Source organism: Cyanistes caeruleus, chromosome 16 (genome assembly GCF_971803275.1).
Source record: "Cyanistes caeruleus chromosome 16, bCyaCae1.hap1.1, whole genome shotgun sequence".
NCBI classification, from domain to species: Eukaryota; Metazoa; Chordata; class Aves; order Passeriformes; family Paridae; genus Cyanistes; species Cyanistes caeruleus.
This window is the reverse complement of record NC_141716.1, coordinates 13461297-13478086: the sequence shown is the minus strand read 5'-3', so window position 1 is coordinate 13478086 and position 16790 is coordinate 13461297. Positions and strand designations below refer to the sequence as shown.

The 16790-nt window shown below is 38.0% G+C and overlaps 1 protein-coding gene across 2 annotated transcripts in view; it reads right to left on the bottom strand.

Annotated features, from left to right (window-relative positions):
- Positions 1-16790, bottom strand: part of ITCH (itchy E3 ubiquitin protein ligase) — a 58379-nt gene that overhangs the window by 23025 nt on the left and 18564 nt on the right. For both annotated transcript variants that reach the window (XM_086853281.1, XM_086853282.1), the window contains exons 2-6: positions 9761-9851; positions 7131-7269; positions 5008-5132; positions 3661-3798; positions 1536-1578 (exon numbers count right to left, since the gene is read on the bottom strand). In XM_086853281.1, coding sequence (XP_086709407.1) covers positions 1536-1578; positions 3661-3798; positions 5008-5132; positions 7131-7269; positions 9761-9830 — 515 coding nt within the window. In that variant the 5' untranslated portion in view covers positions 9831-9851. The remainder of the gene's footprint in view (positions 1-1535; positions 1579-3660; positions 3799-5007; positions 5133-7130; positions 7270-9760; positions 9852-16790) is intronic.

Below are 16790 nucleotides of genomic sequence, written 5' to 3'. Positions count from 1 at the left end.
GCATGTGCTCAGAACACACAATATACTACAAATTTTTAGAAATCCTACTTATGCATATATACTTTTTCCTCTAAACTCAGTTCTGGAACAGGTTGGAGCATTAAAGTTTTGACCAACAGCTATGAATATAAACAGCTCAAACTTAGAAGAATTAAGCAAGTACACAGCAGTACTTCCCTATGCTGTGCTGTTCACTTACATTATTATACGCTAGCAGAGTATTATTCTGACATATTTGTAGCTCCTTAAGGAGAATTAAATGTAGGATGTAGAATTAGATGTAGGAGATCTACATCTTTATTCTAAAGCATTTTATTTTCAGAATATGCTGGGCATAACATAAAGGTTGTCAACCAAAATTCTAGTGGATTTACAGGTCAAGCACATAAACCATCAGAAATAAAGGAAGAGGTTACAGTTTCAACCCAGTACCTCTAAAATGACATTCCTTTAAATGTACACAAAATAAAACCCAGTAGGTAAGGGTAAGTAAATCACAAGTCATAAAGGACCAAGTAAAATCATATCAATTTAACCTCAGTATCATGGTCAAACACAGTTTTGCTCTATACCAGGTGTGATGCATGTAATTCATAATACAACAACCCCAAAATAAATGGCTCTGAAAGTGGGTCCAAATCATTAGTGATCTCAAGTCTGTAGGAGGTTTAGCCCCAGTTTTTCAGCCATTCCCCCTTGCTATTTCATGTCATACCCTTGTAGAAAGTCACTTTCCTGATCATTTACATGATCCTCACAATGACCACCAGAAGCTCCCTAGCTGATACCAAAACTGAATTGTTATTATTGTTATTGCTGTTATTATTCTAATATACACTCAGGTATTTTGAGTATCTAGGCATCTAAGCATTCTTTCAAATACAAAAAGGAAACAGAGCAAAAACAAACTTTCATGGGAAGACTTCAGAGAACATAGCCAAGAACACAAACAAAAAAGTGAAATTTATCTTGGCTATTCCAGATGTCATCCAGAATGCTATGCCTTGTACAGATCCTTAAAATACTGGTAATACTGGGAACTAATTAAAGTAACATGGTGCTGGGCACACTCTTATCCTACGAGGCAGCAAGGTCCATAATCCGATATCAGCCTTAGCGCACTGTAAGTGCCAGACAGCTTTTGAGATCTTCTTAACAAAGCTAAATATAATTCTGATACCTCCATGCTATAAAGCAAACCAGTGTAAAAACAACCAGTGCCATTTGTTTGGGGTTTTTAAAATATATGATTTACTTTAGGTAATCACTGGGAGAAGGATGAGGAGCACAAAGGGAAAAAACAAAAATATCAGTCAGGTATGGAGGCAAAACTGAGGCCAGACAATGGAGCTGAGCAACTGTTCAATATTTTTGTTTAGGACATGCTCAGATCTTAATAGATACTGCTGCAGGGCATAGTCATAAATTTTTCATTGTCTTCTTTACAAAACACACAATTCCTCTTTCAAAACTGCAAACACAAAAAGGCAGAATTAAAAAAAAAAAAAAAAAAAAAAGGAGGAAAGAAGTCTTACCGTGTATCACTCCTTACTCTGGAGTTTTCACTCTGTGTAGGACCTTAAATACCAGGAAGAAAAAGACAACAGAAGCATAAGCAACACTCTGAATCATTTCCAAGGAAAGCAGCAGCCTTTAATGGTCACACTTCTTGTGTGTGATTACAAGTGTAGAGGTGAGACACTATGTGCTTATCTACCAATTTCAAAGCCGTACATATTTTGCATGTCTCTATTTGTGCATGTGAATACAATTTTTTTAAGCACTGCCACTGTAATACTTCCACCTTCCATGGAAGATGTAACAGGACATCATTTGATGGTATGGATATTCCCAAACACACACATACAGTTTAATAACATTGTCTTTCTAGCGGTATTCATTCTTTTAAGTGGAGCTCTCTCTCTTTCAGTGATGGCAGGCAGAGCAGAAAGGGCAAAACCTTCACTAAAATCTCCTCTCTGGTTGGCTGGGGGCTTTGTTTTCTGGGGCTCTCTAGCCCAGACCCTTCCCCTTCTCAGTAAATTATTCAACATAAAAACATTGAAGTAGGTACAAAATATGGCTACACTCCAAAAGCATTACAGCAGTTCAACCTAGACTTACAAATGTTTTGCAACTGCCTATTCAGCCAGCTTGGAAATATTTGCCTTTTGTGCCAGCATTTGCAAACCTTGAATATGCAGCACAGAACTGCTCATTCATGTAGATAGGAACAATACTTCATTTCCATAGAGTTAAACAAATATCATTAATAAAGAAATCAGTTTTCAGTTCTGATGGGAACTGTGGACAGATCTAGGCAGAAGACAAGGATGCAGTCACAAAAAGGCTTAGGATAATGAGCTGCTAGTGGACTGTGCATGGAAGGAATTAAATCTCAGCAAGAGAAATCTTAACTTAAAAGCAACTCCATAAACAATGTATTTACCTGAAGTGCCTTTAGTCTGAACAATGTGCTAGACTATTTTTACATTTAACTCCCTCCTTACATGCTTCAGTCCCCTGATTATCTGGGAACCCTCTGCTGAACTTGGGGCTTGCTGTGTCGAGCCCAACCTTAAATTGTATTCAATTCCACTACCTCCATGACTTTTCCCACCTTTTTCACTTTGGGAAATCCAAGAAAGCACAGACGAAAATCAAATATTGCATAAAAGATAAATTTGGTATTTTCACTAGATATTTCTATCCCTACACCTCAGCCCTGCTCTGTAAGTCTCACAAAATCCCAGCACCTGGCTTTTACTTACAAATAACATTTCACACAATTACTCTGTGCAATTGATTCTTTTAATAAAATGCAAAGAAAATGGACTAAAAGCTCTAAGAAATAATGGTTCAAAATAATTTGAATATTAATTCAATTTTTCTATGATACTCAGATGAAATTGCAAAGCAGCTGCATCTAGGACTTTAAAAGCCAGCCCCCACAACCCAGAAACCTAGAACTTGCCAATTAAGTGTCCAACTGGTCACTACTGCAGACAGTCTCTCTTGCTGCTTTCTAGGAAAATAACTCTTTATCTAGTCCTACTTCTCTATGTACAGTATTTCAGAAATGCTTCACTGTCCTGCTCCAAGGGAATTAGAATTACCTTTTTATTTTATTGTAATTAGATATTTTACATGTATTCATGTTTTTAGTTTAAAAAACTGTACAGACCAACTAAACAGAAAGTGGATCCCTCTCTGCAGCTCCCCACAGGAACTAAATCTATGAATACATTTATTTAGATGAGCTATTTTAAGAAAAAATAATATAAACCCATATCTCCTAGTAAGCAGAATACTTATTACTAAGATGATGATGAGATCAAACCAGATTTTTATTTTTTCTGTTTATGATGTTATTAAAATTCAAGGAAGCTAGAGACCTTCATTAACATTTGGGATTGCTAGATAAAAGTTTGCAAAGTCCAGAGAATGAAGATGCTGATCTGTTTTTTGTTGCAATAAGGCTGAAGGTCTGCCCTGTGAACTACAACTCCACCTCAAATAAAAATGCATGAGACTTACGATCTCTACAAACAAAGTTACAGAAACTGCTGTCATTTGGATTATTTAAAGACTGTGTTAAAGCTTCCCCAAATATGGCTTTGCATAGCAGAAAAATGTAGATTTGGACTGAAAGTTACTCACTTCTTGTACCTGAAGATTCCCCATTGGTCAGGAGCTCGGGGTCTACCTGCATTCCATCCAGACAAACTGACAGATCTCCCACCACTTCTGCTGGCTCCCTGTCACCAACCAGGTGCAATGTCACCACTACCTGCTCCACTGGAAAAGAACAGAGAACAAAAGCAGCATGAGAAAAAAGGGCCTTTATTCAAGAAGCCTGTTGCAGACCTCAGTGAACAAGGGGGGAAAAATCCCCGAGGACCCCCCAGAACTACAGCTCTGCCTCTCCTTTATTTTTTTGTGTGGTAAAACTGTACATTTTCATATATTATTAGAAAGTTATTGTTTCTACAAAAAAGGCAAAAGTGGTGCATCATCTTGTTGCTGCCTAGAAAAGATTATCATTACAGCAAAGATTCAGTCTCACATTTCTACAACAATCAATGCACCTGCCTTCAATATAGAGTTAGGAAGTGTAATTCACTTTATTCTTGATTAAGAGCAGATATAATTTCTGTCCTCTGACTAAAAAACTTCACATTTACCTAATGACATCCAGATTCATATTCAGAATGTGAATATTTTCCATCATATCCCCAGACCAATGGTATATTCAGGGTTTCCAGTGAAACAGAATTCCAAATAAGCATTCTTGCTGAAAGGGTTTGAAACAAACCCCTGTGAGCTCCAACAGGTGCCTGGTGTCAGACAGCAAATGCACTGACCTGTGGGGATTTTCACCCAGATTCAGCAGGACAGACATTGTCAGGAGAGCAGCTCTCACTGCTGTCAACACCCTCTGTCTGCAACACCCATGTGCGAGAGTTGGGAAGCCAACACTTCTTTAACAGAGAGGACCAAAGCAAAACAGCACACAACTCTGTGCTGCAGCCCCATCAGTGCTGTAATGGGTCTGAAAAATTCTGTATTTCTTCTTCAAGATTCTCAGGATGCACATGCTACCCCAAAGCCTAACTAGTTCCAAGACTAATGAAATAACACAACATACCCCTGGTAGCAGTATTTAGAACAAAAATAACTTTACACTTTCCTGTCTAGCACCAATCCCAACTGTAGTTTTTTTCAAGCTATGTAAAAGGAAACTCTTCTGTTTAATTAGCTTTTCACTCAGTCTTGCACACACTAGCAAAGTGAAAAACATCTTGCTTTCAGGAACACCATGGCAGCCTGTGTATAACCAAAAAAGATTACTCTGAAAAAGTAGGAGGAAGCTCAAAAAGCAACCAGAGGCACCAAAAGGAACTCATAAGGGCCATTTCCAGAGGTGCACACAGCATTCATGTTCACTAACAGACAATTCCTGAGGAACTCTGTGGCATTCCAAGGTACCCTCCAGTTCGGACTTACGTTTCATACTGTTGGATTTCAAAGTCTCCTGAATATCCAGAGCAGCACTTCCCAGAAGGACATCAGACTTTAATGTTTGATGGCTCCAGACACGAAAGTTTAATTTACTTATAGGAGTGACAATTCTGAAAAGAAAAAGTTGAGTGCTATTAGGGCATTTGTTTGTAGGGAAGGGGGTGAACTGAGTCATCTACTTCCACTGTCCCTAGAAGCTACTAAAAAACAAAGAAATTATGGTGGTTAACATCAAACCATTTCCAATTATTGCACTCTCATGTCACCTGGATGTGTCATGTCAATCAAGACTGTTGCAAGACTGTTCACAGACCGAATACATTTTTTATTATTACTATTTTAAGGGAAATATAGAAAAACTATCAGCAACTCCAAAGTAATACACAGTAAGTTCTGTGACAGCAATTTCAAAGTAATTTTTAATACTGATATTCTTGTTCTATAAGGAACACTCACATCTATATAGTTTTAAATTATTTTCATTGTGAGAAATGGGTACAAATGACTGCTTATTTTCTCAGTGGATAATTTCAGCTGTATAATGGGTGATAAGCCCAGATTTTCACAGTCAGACAATCCCTTCAGAAGATCCGCCTAACAATCTCCAAGGAGGAAAACCCCGAGAGGGTTCACCCTCATTTGCAGAAGCCACTACACTTTTCCTTTTTATCCTGAATCTGAATATAGGCAGTTGTGCTAAAATATTTCCTAAAAATCAATTTACTTCACGCAGCTCCATGCAGTTTTAGTGTAATTTTCAATGAAGTTGATATACAGGGGGTGTCTGTGCTCAGCTCTTACTCAACAAGAGCAAAAATGGCTCATGTATTATTGTGTGAATTTGCACAGCACAAACCACACACATTCCCATTTAAAAAATGGAAGAGAAAAAGGCAAGATTTAAAAGGTAAAAGAAAATTCTGCTCTTCTACACTTACATGCATATAAAACACAAAATTTTATTTTTCTTGATATATCTCAGTGCAAAGTAAGTAAATAGTAACTAAAATTTCTAGTAGTTAACTAGAAACTAGTTAACTACTAGAAATTTTAATTAACTAGTTAACTAGTAGTAACTTTAACTGAAGTTACTACTATTAGTAAATAGTAGTAACTAAAATTTCATAATAATCTAAATTATAATAATAGTACAGATACAAAAAATGTTTTCCTTGGACAAGGTTCCAGGTGCTTCAAGAAGGATAATCTGCAATTTAAGTGCAAGCAAATCACAGAATCACTGAATGATTTGCATTGAAGGGACCTTACAGCCCATCTCATTCCACCCCACTTTCCACTATCCCAGGCTACTCCAATCCCCATCCAGACTGGCCTTGAAAACTCCCAGGAATGGGGCAGCCACAGCTTCTCTGGGAAACCTCTGCCAGGGCCTCAGCACTCTCCCAGGGAAGAATTTCTTCCTAATATCCCACCTGGCATGCTCTTGTGGAAAGTCCCTGTCCAATGTGCAAGCACAGACCAACCAGTCTTTATCCCAGAGTTCCATGTGACATTAAGAGAAAACTAAATTTTATGGAACTTCTGTAGAGTGTATCTTCTTTATTCACAACACAAATATTGGGTCAAGCAAACATCAACATTGTATTAATTGTATTAATCTTGAATCTGGTAGTAGTTTTGTGCTAACAATTTGCATAAATTAATTGGGAATTGTGGATTTGTGCTTGAATTTAGAGGTGCACAAGAGCCTACTGTTACCTGTGTTATGGCATAGTGCACCTACTGGGACACAAAGAATAGCTACACTTTTCAGCTACAGAACTCTTGAAAACTGTAACTTTAAGTATGACAACAAAAATGTACATAGGACCCTCAGTTTTAATATTAAATTACTTTACTGTCCTTGCTACTCACAGAATTAAGAGCTCCTTTGATATGCCACACATAATACAAAATATAAGCACAAGCAGTGTAATAGTTTGTAAATATCTGTTTTAGACTGTACTATATTTACTCTAAAAATTATACAAATGTCACCACCTCATACAACATTCCACTCACTGCTTAAAATAAAAACACAAGCTTCAAGCCTACTGTCAATTGCTTTAATTTAGCTCAAATAAATTGGAAAATAAAACCAAACCTACACTGTAAGATGCTGTTTCCACTTTGGACTATTTGTATTGTTGCATTTTTCTGTCTTCTTTGACTGTCCATCTACTGAGACTTCAACATAAGGGCTAGGTCCAAACCATTTATTCTTTTCTTTTAGTTTTGCTGAAATAACTGTTAAGAAAGAGAAAAAACAGTTGTTTACTCAGGAATATTTCAACTGCAAATAGTATTTTTCAGTTGGGTGCTTCAGTATTCAAGTGTCAGGTCATTGATGCACGACAGTAACACTCAAGGAAAATAAAGGATAAAAACCCTCTTACATTCCAGCTCATTTATACAATGCCACAGCTCACACAAATGCCTAAAACATGCAACAATATTATTGCAACATCAGATACTAAATAATCATAACCACTACAAGATCCACAGAAGCACTTAGGTGTTGAAAGCAGAAAATATCCTCTACAACGTCCTCCTGTCTATCACCAACCAACAGAATTCTTGGAGTTTATTACACTGCTTGCTAAAAAGCTCAAAACGTGATCTGCCTCTTATCAAGGCATTGTGGAAAATTGCCACAACTTCTTATGAACAGAACGTCACTGAGAAAATGACTTTTGTGAAAAGTTTTCTGTAGCTAAGTAAACCTACTGAAAAGCTGAATACAAACCCTGGGTTCCAGTAACTACCTCCTGTTCTAGCAACAACAAATCTGGACAGGAGTTGCAGCTCTAGAGCTTTAATTTTGCTGGGGAGAGGGTGTGCTGGGTGTTGACTGGGGGGTTTTTTGGTGTTTGTGGTTTTTTTCTAAGCATTCAGTATTACTGACTACAGCATTCCCATCTCTCCAAACACCACTGTCATATCCTGCCTCCTTTACGACGTGCATCTACCCTGATGTTTGAGTGACAGGTGTTCTTGGATTCAATGGCAACACTGAACTCACAAAACAGTACTGAAGACAAAGATATTATCATTTCCAGTTGACCCCTGAATTTACTGTTCTAACAAAAAATAACCTACTCTTTTGTGTGTTTGTCACCCACCACAGCATTACTACATCCTTAAAAAAGAGATGACTAATTCAGGCCCATCTGGCTAATCTCCCCAGATTCCCTTTATAGTCTATGCTCCTTTAGAGATTTAGAGAAGTAGCTTAGTATAAACTGCTCTGAACTGCTCCCAAGGAAAACTCTCCGTGTATTACAGACATCTCACAGAATTTAACTCATTAATTTTCACAAACAGCACCCCATCCTTCCCCTCCTGTCTCCAGTACTTCTATGGCATAGCACCTCAGACCTCAACATCTCTAATTATCTCAAAGGCCTGCTTTGGAACAGCAGAAATCAGCAGATTTGCACCTACTTGCAAGGTTTGTTCTTACCCAGACACCCTGAAAATTCATTTAAAATTAATGAGGGCAGCAGAATGGGGCACTGTGGGTAGGACATGTGGGAGGTAATACCAGCAACAGTTTGCTGCAGATCATGGCTGAACATCTACAGAAATTCAGACCTCAAATTCAAATACCTCAGTAGTCTCAATTCTAAACACTAAGGCATTTATTTAGCTTCACTGTCTTTGTCTGAGTCTCAGGCCTTTAACAGGGAAAAGCCTGGACAGCAACCACCACTTCAATCCTTGGCTCTGCTCTCCATCCCTGTGGGAAGGAGGTACCTCTGTGAAAACCTCTTCCAATTTCTCTCCAATATCAACCTGTAGGGACAAAATTTCTCTACAGTCTCACAACCTATTGAGGAAACACAAACTTGTGACCTCAGAGGGACAGCTACAGCCTGTGTAACTTAGTGGAATCCAACCTTCTTCCTAGTCTAAAATTTTCCCTTCCATTTTTGACAATTTTTTTCATCCTCACAATATTCCTTTTCTGAAACTACTGCATATGCCCACAGGTCTTCACAGTGAGGGTGCAAAATTTACTCTTGATGCATTTAAAAAGAGACCTGCACACACCCCCAGGCCTCCCATTCAGTTTTGATGCCTCAGTTAAATTTCCAGAGAGAAAAAGTGAGGAAACCTTGGTAATTAAGTTTCAACAGCTGCTCTGTTGGTGAGGCACTACAAAAAGAAAAGTCTGTTATCTAAATCCATTTCCAAACAATCCAGAGGTGTTCAATAATATTGATATTCTTACCAACACTTTTATTACATTTTTTTATCCTTTTTAAAATCCATTTCAATGGTGGCCATAAAAACATATAACAAGGGAGAAGCTGTAAGTCAACTTTAATGAATAGCAGTATCAGGAAAAAGTGTTAGATTGATATAACCCCAAGTTTCAGTGAGTGCAAGCAGTATCATAATGCACTATTACATTTCCAGGAGGATTGCCTCTACAATTTACTTAACAGCACCCAAAAAAGGATTATTCCCTTTTTTTTTTAATTTTTTTTTATTTCAAAGTTTACATATTTTGAAGTATGTATAATTTTAAAATGCATTTTAGAAAAAAATCCAGAATAAAATTGTTGCTGAGTAATGATGTCCTAACATCAATCTTGCCTAAACCACTACAACTTCTCTTGGGCATTTTACAGTGCAAAACTTCCTGAAATGCAGCACAGTAAACTCTGTTTAATTGTGAAAAAACGCTGTCACATTTCTAACCAGAAAAGACAGATAATTTCAGAAGACTCACCAGTGATCTGAAGCTGTGATTTCATGGACAACCCACTGGCTGGTCCTGATCTGGACCCACTGCCAGCCATAATATGGGCTGGATCTTGAATCTGCAAGAAGAGAGAATGCAAACATTTCAATACTCAGAAGCTCAAAACTTCATCTGTTTTTTGATACGTGGCTACATTATAGTGCAAACAAATCCACCACACTTGGTGTTTGTCTAGTTCTTTTCCATTTCCCCAAAGTACAGAAAATCCTTTACAAATGGCTCAGTCTTTATTAGACAACCTATAAATATTCCGGTTCTAGGCAAAATAGATATTTTGATTTTGTCACTTCAATCTGTCAATTAGTGAATCATGTTCTAATTCCAAAGTTTGCTGTACTTCTTATGTCTAAAACACATAAGACATAGTTGTAAATCCTGGAGAAGTTTATCTTTCTGTGTCAAGTACTACTTGGCACAATCCACAAGCATAGCAAAAAACCTGAAAATAAATTATTAAATTGAAAAGGGAATTTGAAATTTAGAGAAACCTGCTTTTGTATCTTTTTTGTTTTAACCTGGTCAGAGCAAGTCTACAGACAGGGGCCATAACTCTACAAAGCACTTACATAAAAAAGGAAATACATCTTTTGAAAGAGAGCAAGACAACTTTCAGTTACTGCACAACTTTCCTTCTTGGCACACCCCAACCCTCATACCAAGGCTGGTCTGATCCTCCCAGCCCAAGGCAGCACAGGTTCCTCTTTGCAGTATTTGGTTTTGGTGGGGACAAAGTGAACAATGTGCATCACAGAGCTTCAGAGAAATTAAATTGTGTACTATTACATTAAACACAGACATCACTCTGGAAATACCCAGATACCCCTATTCATTTTAAAAACACATTTCACCTCAGCATCTCTTACCAGCTTGTAAAAATGAACAGCCTGCTGGATACAAGTTCCAGATCACTCCCTGCATCCCTGCCATGCCATGATCCCTCCTTTGTGCCACTTCCACGCTGTCTCCCCGCTCAGAACCTACTGCAAACCATTCGTGCACCTCTCTGCGTGACCCCTCTCTTGTGGGGAACAGCTGCTGTGGCCAAGGAGCTGCTCATCAGCCCTGAGCCCCCACTGATGCTCCACTTTGGGCAGCCACCAGATGGGATCTTAATGCAAAGCACACATCCCATGCCTCCCCAGCACTTTTCTGCACACATTACTTCCAACAAGGAAAGGAAAAGTGTTAGCTTAGGCTGCTGCTATCTGTACTGTGAGTCAAAAGACTCCATTTATGAACTTACAGTTGATAACACCACAAGCAGTTTATCTAACCCCAAACATGTTCAGCCATACCAAGGAAACTAGAATTTGTACAAGGAGATCAGGGTCTCGATATGGCAACTTACTTTATGGAGGCTGTGATTTGAATCAAATGTCTGTGACAGTGACTGTGCAAATTATAATCCCACAGGTATTTGGAAGTTGTGAAATGGGTAATTCTGCATCCTGCATCTTGCTGATGCCAGTGTTGCTTGTTGAAAGTGTGACACCACCAAGAAAGGTACTAATGACTTGCTCAGATAGTATTTGGTGTTGTTAGTAGAGTTCAGTGCTGTTACTAAATTTCAGGTGTGAATCATACAAATTTAAATCATGTTAGAGTGAGAAAGATTTTAATGTAAGTATTAAAAAAGTACCCTAAATTTAAATGATTTAGAGGGCAATTCTTAATTCTGCTCCTTGACTAGTTGTACTAACCTTCCTGGGTATCCTTTATGCTGTATGAAAGCAATTAGATTACATCTAGACCAACAGAGACACATTGGATAGTCTGAAGGAGTCTGGATTTACAGAAGAGCTGCCAGTTACCACCTGGAGAAATAATACTGCACAGAATACACCTGGGATTCCTGGAGGGGATCGCTCTCCACTGAACTCCCACACTAAGCATTTACACCATACAACACTCATTCAGAAGCACATGTTGAAGCCAACTTCCATTTCTAACCCAGCAAATACACTCATGTGAAAAACAAGGTTCACATACTTTTCCTATAGAATTTAAATTTTAATAATAAGACAATTAGGAGATAAAAATAAAGTATACAGATACAGCCGGGTGTCTCTGCATTCAGCCAAGAGAGCACACCTTACTAACAAAGGATTCTCCCTGAAAAACAGAACCCTACTACATATCCATAAATTCTCATCCATATTCATACATTCTTTTTAGGATCTTTGGTGTTCTTCTGTTTAGTTTTCTCTTGCCCCCTTCCCAATAGATCAATTTTCTTGGCGCCATCGAGATTTACATTCCCTGATAACAGAAATGCAATAAATTCCTCCCCCCAGAGTTCTGGTCACTGCTGTCTCCATCTGGATAAGAGAGTTTACGAAGGCAGGGGAGTCTCCAGCTATCTTTTTCAGTCTTTGGGTTATACAAACAAAAGTAGTTTTTGTTTTAATACTATGCCATAGCTTAACATATATGTATTATACCACTATTTCTAAGTTTCATCAATAACAGAAATAAAGGAAACTATAATAATACAGCTAAATTTTCTAATCTTATACATATAACATTCATTATAATATTTGCGAAAAGCTAATATGATATGCATTTATAACACTCATTAAAATGATTTTAGAAATACTTGATCATTTTCATTGAGAATATGCAGAGAAAGTCTAGCAGTTTAACTACATCTGAAATGAGTGTCCTGCAAACACCTGCTGAGGTAACACATGTGGATGTATAAACACGTGTTGGGAGACACAGCCTTCACCAACAACCAGCTTAAAGAAAATTCCAGGAATACACTGCCTGCCGAAACTTCTAAAAAAAGAAAGTGTACTACCCATTGTTTAGTTCTCTCAGCTCCTAGAAAGTTTCTAATTATTTCTGAACAATAAAACCGAAGAGTCTTATTTTCTTGTACTCTTGCAAACATCTAGAGGCTGCTCACTTATGGCAAGCTCCATTAATTAACCAGGAAAAGCAGAGTTCCAGAGGAAGAAGAAGGAAGCAACAATTTACCTCTGCCCTGCACTTCAACATCCCTACCTCTCTTCCCATGTTTTCCAATACCTTGACTCCAGCGCTTCTTCTACTCCCCTTAAGTGCACACTGAGAAAGACTCCAGAAGCAGAATAGCTGGTTCCATGCCAAGCTTCCAGCAAGGAATAATCATGGAAAACACACCACAGCTTTTCTCTCAGCTGGGCACTAATTTAAGTCCTTTCCCTACCACACATGTATATACTTTATCTGGATTTTTCACAACTCATAGATATTTAATCAACTTCTCCATCTCCATCAGTTTTTAGCTGGAATGGATCAGTAATTTAGAAAGTCTGTAGTGCAAAACACAGGAAAATGGGAAGAGAACAGATGGAATTATGTACACCTTGTTTTGTTAGGAAACTAAGCTAAAGTATACTGATTAGCCAAAGGAGGATCTGTAGTGACTAACAAGCTAGACTTAGAAAGAAGCAAAAGAGAGTGTAAAAGGCAGTAACACCATCAGTCACACATACTCAGCTACTGTCTATTTACACTTAATTTTTAACATTTTACTCCTTTTACATATCAAATACACCAAAAAAGATTGTTTGTGTGTAAAAAACTACTCTATTAAAAACTGCAGTCGATTTCAACTCAGAATCAGCCTAGGGCTACCTGTAAGCCTAATCCCAAAGTAAAAAAAACCCCTCCTCAATCATTGTTAAAGTACTTCCTTCTAGCTTTATTATAATTGAAATGGTACTTAGGAATGTGAAAGGCAAATGTCTTTATAAATTCAATGTAATGCTACAAGCTCTTTCACAAGTTGAAAGTGTCATTCCAAAGCTGAGAATGCATGTTCAGGTTTTTTCCTGCAGTAGAAAATCAAACATCTTCATGGATATTTGGGGATTTTGTGTGGTTTGGGTTGGGTTTAGAGGTTTTTAGGTCAGTTGGTGTTTTGGTTTGTTGTTCTGGTTTTGTTTTAAATTATAGTAAACTCCTATTGCCATTTTTCTCTAAGATGCTGCAAATAATTTCCAAGAAACTGTCAGAATCTGAAATTTAGGAACGTTAGGTGAAAGATTTGAGAGCTGTGACACAATGACTGGCGCCGTATAATGGATGTCTAGAGCATGATCAGGTAAGTATGATTTTCTCAGAAATAAACAAGACAAATTATTTGGCATATAAAAAGATAAAACACAGAAAGAATATCTTTTTGCCATTAAAAATAAACCATTGAAATGGTTGTTTGAATTTCCTCTGTGGTTGCATACCTGCTTCAAGGGAGGTTTGGTTCTATAACATCCTACCTTAATAAGTAAATTATTCAATAAATTATACTCAGCTTCCTAATTGCACACACCATTGTTGGTACTCAGGTTCAAACAAACACTGCTTAAAACAAACCTGCCTTGCAACAGGAAACTTGGACCACGCATTCTTTTGGTCCTGTTCTCTGAATCCCACCTGCAGTGCATCCCCTTTGACCTGACCCAGCACTGCTGCGGCATTTTCATCCAAGACAAAAAATTGCCACCACAGTTTACAGTGTGAGGAGTGTGGAAGAAGGAGGAGAGTGAAGTCCAAATGCTACACTGGGAAAAAGGAAGAGAGCAAAGGAAGATCCTCAGTTATATTTCTAAGAAATCATGAGAAAGCTGCTTTTCTCCCCATCCTTTTTAGTGCTTCGTGGTTAAAGTAAAGGAAAGTAGGAGCTGGGGAGGAGCTCCCCAACACACAAAATCAGGGAGTATATACAGAAGAAAAGTGCTATCAACAGAGCTTGAGAGACCTTCAGTGTCACACCAATTTATCCTGGGTGACTCTATTCAGCACTGGAATTTATCTGGTAAGGAACCAGCTTACTGAAGAAGTCAATTTTGTTCTGTATTTATTTCAAAGAACAGAAGACACTAAGGTGAGAATGAAACCCTGTGACTGTATTAACACGCATGGCTTTGGAAATATGTTGCTACATGCTCGTTAAAAGATACTGAAATAATTCCACATTGTTGGCTTCTTTAGGTCTTATGTTTAGTAATCAATTTTAAGAATAGGTTAAAATGCTCTTTGCAGGTGTTCCTATTCAAAGTGCACTGGCCATTTCAGTAATGGACAAACAAACCTGCATAATGAAAAAAATTCTTTTAACATACCCAGTAATTTTAAAAATGGTTTTGAGAACCTCACTATGTAACAGGAATACAGACTTTTGAAAAAAAACATAAAATATACAGAATTTTGTTTTAAAACTGCATGTAAAATGTAATATGTCGCCTTTATCAACAGATATGTGATCAATACGTGCACTTTTTTGTGTGTAAGAAATTATAGAAATGCTTCCTCTCCTTCTCCCCAAACACTGAAGCCTCTCTTTTACCAGAAGGCATGCAAACTGTGGAAAAGGTTTTTCTTTTAATGTTAGCTATAACTATACAGTGAGGCCAGGCAGAGACAGGGAGTTTGGCAATTTACTTGCTTAGCAAATTTTTTTACTTTAAGTGTTCGAGTTTCATCTTTAAAGTGAAATGTGGTATGACAAAGCTGGCTTTAGTGGTTTACACTTTTTTCCCCCTGAAGTAAGTTTTAAGGACGTGGTCAGGTTTGCTCAAACAACTCAAAGGACAGAATGGAAGAAACTGCTGAGTAATCAACCAGAGAGAAAAGAATAGACACAGATTATATGTGTTGAGTACACACTGGAAAGGGAAGCAGCTATGAGGTTTACATCAAGGGATATTTATATAAGGAATGGATCAGAGAGGTTTAACACAGAATGCAGCTTGGCTCCCTTTGGCCATTACTTTGTGAGCAGCACTACCTCCATTCACCAAAAAGTCTGGAAAATCCAAGCAGTCTGTGCCAGAATACAACTGCTGGAATTTAAAATGCCTGAATTGTTTTTTGAGCAAATGTGAAATACATGCTAGGTCTGAAAACAGGCTGTGGGTTGGATCACTGAGTTGTGTGGTCCTGTCTCCCCTGCCATTAGAGCCAGCAGGCACAGCTCCCTGCAGCCTCCATGCTCAGGTTATCCAGGTACAAGCCAACATCCACACAGATGCTCTGAGAGCAACAAGAGAGATCCCAACTGAAAGATAAGTCTGGAGCCAATTCAACACACAGGCTAAAAATATATTTGTGGGGAATACAATTTAATTGGTTTGGGAAGCAAACCAAGTGACATGACCTTGAGAGACTGCAAGGAGGGACAAGCAAGATATATAAACCACAAAACAAATGAAAAGAGGTGCCCAACTTCTGTCCTGGCCCTATAGTAGACTTACTAACAAGAAATCCTTGATGCTGAAGTAGAAGCTTCATCTACTATCCTGTTTTAAAATTGCCTATTTTGGGTTTTTTTCATATCTGATCCATGTATGCAATATATACGATTTACTGTATTCCTGGCTCAACACAGGAATCACTTTCTTGTTACATCTCCTTACAGATGATAATTTCTGCACCCTTTCCAAGGACAGTGGTGTATCAAGAGTGAGAAGTCACATCTTCTCTAAACCAACAGGTCTAATTCTAAAAGTGAGATTATCTTAATCTGTTCTCTACACCCACCATTCTGAATTTATCTAATGAATCATTTACTTCTATGAGCAAACGTGCCTTGTAGAGGATGTAACAATGCAAAGAATGAAGATGCTAAATCCAGATGAACAAAGTAGGGATGCAAACATGAATTAATTAGCTAAACAAGAGTTTAAAGGGCTTTCATTGATAACAAAGGAATAAAACTGAGGAGTGTTTGTGTCAAGGCCAGGATGCCTTCACTCTGATAAGACTCCAGCACAGATGTCTGACCAGCAAAACAGCCTGTGCTTCAAAGAGGAGAGTGCCAACAGGGTTATGTCACATCACATATGTCATTCTGTTTCCTGTCAGCCCAACAGGAAAACACATTGTAGCTTTAAAGAGAGATGAATATTCCAAATAAGGAAAAAAAAGAGCAGCATTAGCCTTCACCAAAGATTTATGGAAGCTGAAGTAAGCCAGATTCTGAAGCAAAGGACTAGCAAAAAACAACTCTTGG